This window comes from Oncorhynchus masou, chromosome 5, assembly GCF_036934945.1.
Source record: "Oncorhynchus masou masou isolate Uvic2021 chromosome 5, UVic_Omas_1.1, whole genome shotgun sequence".
NCBI lineage: Eukaryota > Metazoa > Chordata > Actinopteri > Salmoniformes > Salmonidae > Oncorhynchus > Oncorhynchus masou.
Window position 1 is genome coordinate 68,103,632 of NC_088216.1, and position 8,890 is coordinate 68,112,521.

At 42.7% G+C, this 8,890-nt stretch overlaps 1 protein-coding gene across 1 annotated transcript; it reads left to right on the plus strand.

Moving 5' to 3' along the window:
* Positions 1-1,642: 1,642 nt before the first annotated feature.
* LOC135540138 (kelch repeat and BTB domain-containing protein 8-like) lies at positions 1,643-8,890 on the plus strand. The gene is made up of 5 exons (XM_064966555.1): positions 1,643-1,897; positions 3,009-3,216; positions 3,484-3,790; positions 4,033-4,843; positions 5,443-8,890. Exons 1-5 carry the CDS (start codon positions 1,882-1,884, stop codon positions 5,904-5,906), a joined length of 1,806 nt encoding a protein of 601 aa, XP_064822627.1. The 5' UTR covers positions 1,643-1,881; the 3' UTR covers positions 5,907-8,890.

The window sequence follows — 8,890 nt, forward strand, 5'->3', positions numbered from 1 at the left end:
AGTCAATGTGTGTAGGTAAAGGATACCTCGCAACCCATGCGACCCCAAACTGTTCACACCCCTGTTGAGCATTTAGAAGCTTTAAAGTCAATTTCCCGCAATTCTACACATTTTGCACGAGGCAGATATATATTTTTTTGCTATTTGAAAGCGTATTTCCTGCAATTCGTCTCATTTTGTCATATGTGTTTTTATATGATACCAGGAGTCGAAGCCCGACCGATTCAAATGTTTTATTAAATAAAATAAATACATTTTTGGGACACCGTTTGTAGTATTGACCTAGTTCTGGGTCCAGATCCAGACCGCAGTCCGCCAGTTGAGTATGGGGTCCCTTATTGGGACCATGGTTAGGTCATTGGTGCTTGGTGCTGGTGGCCTGGGTTCAAGATCTGCTAGGGGAGACACACTACTCTCACATTCTTAGCAATATACTGTAAGTTAATGTAATTATTTGGCCACAGTTACAACACCCCTAACTGATCTAATTAAAATTGGCTTCTCATTGAAAGATGGGAATCTGTAGGATTAGCCCTTGAGCACAAATTATTACCACATGTCCGCTACCTCTCATGAAAATATCAGTATTTATTGATTCTATGTAGTTGAGCATTTCTCCATCATCTTCTTGTAGTCAAAGTGTGTCAAATATGTGTGTGTGTGTACATGTGTATGTGCTTGTCCATAATCTTGCCAACAGAAAGCTCTGTAAATGGATCAGTGGTTGGTTCACCAATCGGGCTTTGATGGGTTCGGAAACAGTAACAAAGCATGGTGTGTAATGAAAACTTGTTTTTGTTGTTGAAATTTTTTCTCTGGGACCATCAGGTGACACACAGAAATGTTACTGCAGCGTTTCCATGAAAAGTGTGTAGAACATTTCTTATCTATTATTCTAAGAACATGACAACCATGTTCTGTGTATGTTTGGTGGGAAATTAATGGAATATTTTCCTAACCCTCAGAAAACTGGTCACAGGAATATTCTTGCAACATTCTCACGCGTGTCTAGAACATTAATATTGGATATCCACGTTCTGGGTAAATTCTGTTAGACATTTAGAGAATGCTCTCCTAACACTAATGGCAAAACATGCTAAATAGGTTTTCAGGAGGTTTTGCTAACATAAATAAAATGTTCCCCTAACTAATGGAAAGCTGGACACTCAAACTGGGTAAAATCTGGGTAACATTACAAAAACATTCTCTCTTCTAAATAAAATGCTCTGGGTATATATATCTCTATGGTGTATTTATTATATTTATATAAAATCTAATTTTAATGTGAAAATAACATATAGATGAACAGCATATAGCTTTTCCTTTTTCCTGTGTTTTGTGGGATACATTCAATGTATCAAAATGTATTTGAAAATACAATGCAATAATCTATCCTTTGATTGGAGAAAACGTATTTTTCACTTAGACAATCAATTAGTACCAGTAACTCACATTTACCTATTTGCGGAACCTTGTGGGCTATGTCAAAATGAGACAATAAATTTATCATCCATTTTTGAAAGGTTGCTTTGATATTTTATTTTGTTTTCTCTTTACCCAAATAATTTTATTGGCTTGCTCTCTCTTGCGATTGGCTGTCGTCTGTTTCCGGGGCTCACAGTAGTGACGTTTCACGGTCTGCTTTCAGACGATTTTGGCTAGAAGGGATTCAGCTTTTATCAAATTAACGTCAAAAGTTGAAATGTTTTGCGTTTTAGCTAACCCTTCCCATAACATAATTATCCTACGTTAATTATCATAACATGCTGCGTAAATTGTCTTAACCTGTTAGTACGAGAAGTCTAATCTAACAAAAGCTGTATCCCTTCTAGCCTTAACAGCTTTGAGCTTGTAGACCAGTTTGAGAAAGACTGGGGGAGAATGGCTGCCAGTGGAGGTTAGCGTTTCTTGATTGTTTGTGTTGACGATTCAAACTTATTTAACGCATTTTAAAGTTCCATAATTCATTCTGAAGGATATATAACCGAGATTACACTCTAACAAAAGTAATAGACAATGACTTCTCTTTTGTTTTAGATACAAGTGAAGCTGTAAGCAAATGGCTTCTTTAAAATATGTGCTAGCTAGTTAGCATTGCTATAACCTTCGCTAATTCGATCAGATAGATTGCTAGCTAGTACAGCCGAGTCTAAACAAGTGCATGTCTTTGTATGCAAATGACAGTTGTGGCTAAGACTGCCAACCTGTTCGTAGCTATCTTAGCTTGTATTAATAGTTGTCAAAGTGTGTAGTTAGATAGTTGACTAGTTAATATCTACCGCTACTATAGTTAGCCAACAGAAAAGTGGATATGTCCAGTTATCTACAGTACTTAACATAACCACGTCTCATCCTGACAAACAATTAACGGTGGTTGGCCAGTTTACTTGGATAGCCAGTTAACTGGCTAGCTCATTTTCAACATCATCATCACGATATCCTTAACGATCAAATTAGATTCGTGACTATCCTTTAGGTGGTTTTAGTGACCGGTTTGACTGGTTTAAGGGCTAAAAGATTGCTTTCTAGCTGCTTTAGCCGGCTAATAATGCCGCGGATGACTTGCTCTGGTACTATGCAACTGTGAGTTTCTAATCCGCAGAGCTAGCTGGCTTGTTGTGAAAGCCTCGTTGTTTCAGACGGGTCTTTGTTCTGTCATTAAGTTAACTCGAGCACACAAGTTGAACTGGGTGGGGAATTTCCATGGTACACTGGTAACGTTAGCACTACAAACAAGGTATCGAAAAGTAATTTTAGTTCAGTAATAGATTCATGCTACTAATCTCCACGTGTTGTAGCTAGAGCATTTGTTCTCCACTCTGTAAAGTACACTTGACTCAATTGTGCTGCATATAGCTAGCTAATGATGCCACTAACGTTAAGTAATCTTATTTAGTACCAACATAATTTTAACATATGTAGCCTTTTGTTTGTGACTCTCGTATGTCAGTGTTGTTTAATCCATCATTTTTAAAAGGCATGTTGTCTCTTTCATGTTTGTTCCATAGACGTAGGCAAGCTGTTACAAGTACAGAATGTGACTCCTGCGAACACAACCTACAGTGGGGTTGATGCCGTTCATGCCTGTAACATCCTCCAGCAGCTCAAAGCCTTGTATGATGAAGCACAGCTAACAGACATTGTCGTTGAGGTGGACCATGGCAAGACATTTCCGTGTCACCGAAATGTCCTTGCAGCAATCAGCCCTTACTTTAGGTAGGTCAGATATGTGAGGCGTTTGCTTGCTTTTAGTCTTTTACATTTGGGATATCACTTTGAGTTGAGGGAAATGTTTTTGAAGGGTCAAACCTTATATATAACAAATACTGCAACTAGCTTGAGTGCCAGTTTGTTTGCGCCATCATGCCAACTCTGTAACTTATTGTCATGTCAATGACAGCAATGGAGTAGGCAAGAGCCCAAAATATGCTGCAACACCTTTCAAACTTTTATGCATTTTCTGTTTCCTCTTCTTCCTACCAGGTCCATGTTCACCAGTGGCCTTACAGAGAGCAGCCAGAGGGAGGTGCGGCTCATCGGGGTTGAGTCTGAGTCCATGCACCAGGTCCTGGACTATGCCTACACGTCCAGAGTCATGCTGTCAGAGTCCAATGTCCAGGCCCTGTTCACGGCAGCCAGCATCTTCCAGATCCCAGCCCTGCAGGACCAGTGTGCCCTGTTCATGATCAGTCGTCTGGACCCCCAGAACTGCACCGGGGTCTACATGTTCGCAGACGCCTACGGCCACCAGCTGCTGAGGGAGCGCTCCCAGGACTACATACGCAAGAAGGTGGGTTTTATTCTAAGAACAAGCTGTTCTGTTCCACTGTTATGCTTCACTTTGATCGCCTTTTGGGAATGATTAATGTATGGATCTGTTGTTAATATGGCCTTATAACTACAGTAATATGAGAGCACATTGAAGTGCATATGGTAGATGACACACTAAGTAAGATTTAGATAAGTATTCCAGGTCGGCGCCTGTTAGTTGAGTATGCTGTGACAGATGAAATGTAACATGCTGTGTTGTAGTTCCTGTGTGTGGCACGGGAGCAGGAGTTCCTCCAGCTCACCAAGGAGCAACTGGTGAGCATCCTGAACAACGATGACCTGAACGTGGAGAAGGAAGAGCATGTGTATGAGAGCATTGTGCGCTGGTTGGAGCACGACAGCCCTCGCAGGGAGACCCACCTGGCTGAGGTGTTTTCTCAATGCATCCGACTGCCCCTCCTGGATGACTCTTTTCTCAGCCGCATCCCGGCCCCTTTCGCCTGTGCCCTCTCTCTGTCCAGGGAACCTGCCGAAACCAAGGCACGTATCAACGGCTGCTCTCAGCGCCTGGGCATGACCGCCTCCGAGATGGTTATCTGCTTTGACGCGGCACACAGACACTCAATGAAGAAGCAGACCGTGCCTTGCCTGGACACTGCTGCTGGGAAGGTGTTCAAGCTCTGCAAGCCCCCCAATGACCTGCGGGAGGTGGGCATCCTGGTGTCATCGGAGAACGACATCTTCATCGCTGGGGGCTACCGCCCTAGCAACAGCGAGGTGTCCATCGACCACCGGGCGGAGAGCGACTTCTGGCAATACGAGCATGCAGGGAACCGTTGGCTGGCGCGTTCGCCCATGCTACGGGCCCGGATTGGCTGCAGGCTGGTCCACTGCTGTGGGAAGCTGTACGCCCTGGGGGGCCGTGTGTACGAAGGGGACGGAAGGAATGCACTGAAGTCAGTGGAGTGCTACGATGCCAGGGATAACTGCTGGACTGCCGTTAGCCCCATGCCTGTCGCTATGGAGTTCCACAGCGCTGTGGAGTACAGAGACCACATCTACATCCTCCAAGGTGAGTCGGGATAGTGGAGCGACTATGGGATCTTGAAATGCAGTGGGAAAAAGATTCAGGAGAGGTATTTTATTTTTCCATGTAAGTTGGCTGAGAGCACGTTCTCATTTACAGCAACAACCTGGGGAATAGTTACAGGGGAGATAAATGAGCCAATTGGAAGCTGGGGATGATTAGGTAGCCATGATGGTATGGGAGCCAGATTGGGAATTTAGCCAGGACACCAGGGTTACCACCTCTGCTCTTACGATAAGTACCATGGGATCTTTAGTGACCACAGAGAGTCAGGACAGCCGTTTTAATGTCCATTCCGAAATACGGCACCCTACACAATGTCCCCTATCACTGCCCTGGGGCATTGGGATCTTTTTTTAGACCAGAGAAAAGAGTGCCTCCTACTGGCACTCAAACACCACTTCCAGCAGCATCTGGTCTCCCATCCATGGACCAACCATGCTTAGCTTCAGAGGTAAGCCAGCCATGGGATGCAGAGTGGTATGCTGCTGACAGGCGTAGGAGACTAAATAAATATAAAGCTACAGTTCATTCTTTTTTCAAAATGTGTCTTAACACTGGTGCTTCTCTTCTCTGTTTAACAGGTGAGTACTTCTTCTGTTTTGACCCTCGCAAGGACTACTGGGGCCACCTGTCCCCAATGAGTGTACCCCGGAGCCAGGGTCTGGTTGCCTTACACAAGAACTGCATCTATTACATCGCTGGCATCTGCACGAACCACCAGCGCACCTTCACCATGGAGGTCTACGACATCGAGCAGAACACCTGGGCCCGCAAGAGGGACCTTCCCTTCGACCAGGCCACCAGCCCCTACATCAAGGCCCTGCTCCTCCAGGGCAAGCTGCACCTGTTTGTCCGAGCCACGCAGGTCATGGTGGAGGAACACGTGTTCCGTACCAGCAGGAAGAACTCCCTCTACCAGTATGACGACGAGGCGGATGCTTGGACCAAAGTCTACGAGACGCCTGACCGCCTCTGGGACCTGGGCCGCCATTTTGAATGTGTGGTGGCCAAACTGTACCCGCAGTGTCTTCAGAAAGTGCTCTGAGAGGACCTTGGGGAATGGGTGGCAGGTAGCCTAGCAGTTAGAACATTGGGCCAGTAACCGAAAGGTTTCTGGTTCAAATACCCGAGCCGGCAAGGTGAATATCTCTGTGCCCTTGAGCAAGGCACTTAACCCTAATTTGCTCCAGCGGCGCTGTACTGATAAGGCTGACCTTGTAAAACGTCACATTTCACTGGACCTATCTGGTGTATGTGACAAACATTTATTGGGTTGAACCCCCCCGGGAGGAGGGAGCGTGAGGTCCTGCTTGTCTTGTGCCTGATGCTGTCCTGTTTTGCACCACAAGGGCAGTTAAGAGTTTAGTCTTAAAGCATTAACATATAAGGTTTAACACGATCAAATGGGGGTGCTTTCAAAAGATTGCAGTATTTGTTTTTTTCTTCCACTCAGCACCAAATACCCAAACTGATGCTTGTTTTACAGTCCAATGAATTATAAGTGCAATTATTATGTTTGCTTGAGCCATTTTGTTCCATTTAATCTTAAAAGCATATATAGGTTACATTTTTTACAATTGATTGACATGCAGTTGATGGATCAGATGAAGTACCCTCTAGTAATGGAACCACGACATGTTAGCATAAAGTGAAAAATATATATTCATTCATACGGGTAAGATGAGCAGTGTTGCTCATTGTTAGGTTGTTAGCTCAGATTGATGGTTTTTGTGTCTGACTTTTGTATTGATTTGAATGCTGATTGCTCCCTACAGCAAGTTCGTCTTTGTGGAAGTTTTTATTAGTTGTGTATGAAGTGTGCTAGTGATTTAGATCAATTTAGTATTATTGCCATGTGTGATCGGTATGATGCTATTTTATGAAACTAATACTTTGCTTTCAAGAGATGGCCTAAGTTGTCAACCAATGTGCTATTTGCTTCGTTGCAGTTAGATTTATACTTTTTGAATTCGTAGACTAATGCAATGGACTCTCAGAGCTGGCATCCATTTTGTTGCAACGAGTTTCACATGCCAAGACAACTTAAGAGAAGTTAGATGATTCACTCTCCACATTGGAGAAACAAGCAGGGCGTCAGATGTGTGGTTGGCCAAGATAAGTGTGACATTTCGAACCAGGCAACAGTTTGCTTTGATAGCAACTTAGCAGAAGTCAGATAAGGAATGAAGGGTTCGGGCTGATGCATTGATTTGGCCAAAGTGTGGGCAGCTCGCTACAGAATTGTCTTGTCTGGGGGGGTTTTCAGCATGTCTGGTATTCATTACAATCTGCTTTCAAAAAGTGTTTGGGTTAACCTACCTCTTAAATGCCAAAATGCATTTAAGAACTTTTTCATCTGAAAGTTGAAACTTTATCAACTAGCTATAACTAAGGAAACTGTGATACAGTTAGGTTGGGACGATACCAGTATTGCGATACTCATTATTATGGCAAGGAAACAAAACATGAAGCAGATTTAACTTCTTTAGGATAACAGTTATAATGTTGGAAACAGACCTCATTATGTTATCCGGAGTCACCTTTATTTATTTTCCAAACTATAGCACAATATTTTACATACAGCAGGTTTTTAAAGGGCCAAAGAGGGTGGTCTGCTTCATGTTTTCATTTTTGCCATTGATAAAATATTGCAATGCTGGTATCGTCACAGCCCTACATTTAGGTTTACGCTAGTTGAAGTGGATTACATTTTGTTTTCAAGCTTAATTTGGGTACTTTGTTCGTTGAAATGTTTCAATATTTGCCTGTGTGGCTGGCTGCTGTACAGTAGTTGTCAGAGGAGGAGTAAAGTAGAGATTGTTGGTGTGTCATTTAGTCCAGATCCCATTGTGCCTATGGGTGGGTGGGGGCATCCAGATAGTAGTCCTGTGTGTTTTAGCCTGGCGAGGTAGTGTGTCTCAAGTCTTATTGATCATTGCACTGAATCACTCTTCAACGGTCCGTCACTGCAAACTTCACCAAGCAGCACCCACCTGGACAGAGCATTACCACAGAGAGTGCTTCTTTTATACATGAATCCATCTCTATGCTATGACATAAAGAAAAACTAACTATTGGTGCTGCTTTTTTGATGCTCTTGTATATTTTGAATAAGTAACAGCAATTGACTGATGTTCCCTATGGAACTGTAACACATTCAATGACGTCAATTTCCTCATGCAGGTTCCTGTATCATCTTTGCACTACATATGATCATTTATTTGATCTCATATTTAAAGCATTTCCCCAAAATATATCATTGACCACAAAGCAATCTTGGGAAATGCAGTTCTGTCTTCACAGAATTTCAACTGGAGAGTAGTATGAAAACGTTCTGTTTGTAGCTGTGGACATGAACATTTGTAAAGAAAAATACTGCACATCACTTGGCACTGGTTTGATCTGGCCAGAGCAGTGCCCTCCATGGGTGAGGAAGGAGAAAAGGGGTTTCCTCATATGCCTAAAAACTCACGTGGGAACCAGGAATGGACAACTCAGGATTTCTATTGATAAACAGTACTGTATTTAAATGTCTTGTTTCATGTGTAATATACGTTTGCTGTACTTGCACAGTTTTTTACAACTTTTTTCTTTTATAACTTGAAAAGTAGAAATGTTATTTTCAATGGCTATTTTTCCATTTTCTATGTTTAGTTATAGTAGAGCGATTAATGTAAATATTCAAAGTAGTTTTGCTTTACCAAAACTTCACAATAAGCAGATCTGTAACTCCAATGTTACATTATCTCCCACACATCAGTTTTGTGAAATACTTAAAGTGTACAACGAATCAGCCAGTCAATGTGCTTTTTGTGCAAAAGATATAGTTGGCCTTGTGTGGCCATGCCCAAGCTCATTCAAGCCCTGTATGTATGCATCCTGCATGGATGGCTACTACCAGTAGAATCTTACTGCTTTTCTTTTTGTTTGCTGGTTTGTCTGTGTAGTTTGGGGAATAGTGGTGGTTGAGCTCAACTGTGAAATTCACATTGCACATAATTTGAGAATAAAATGACAAGTGAAACCATA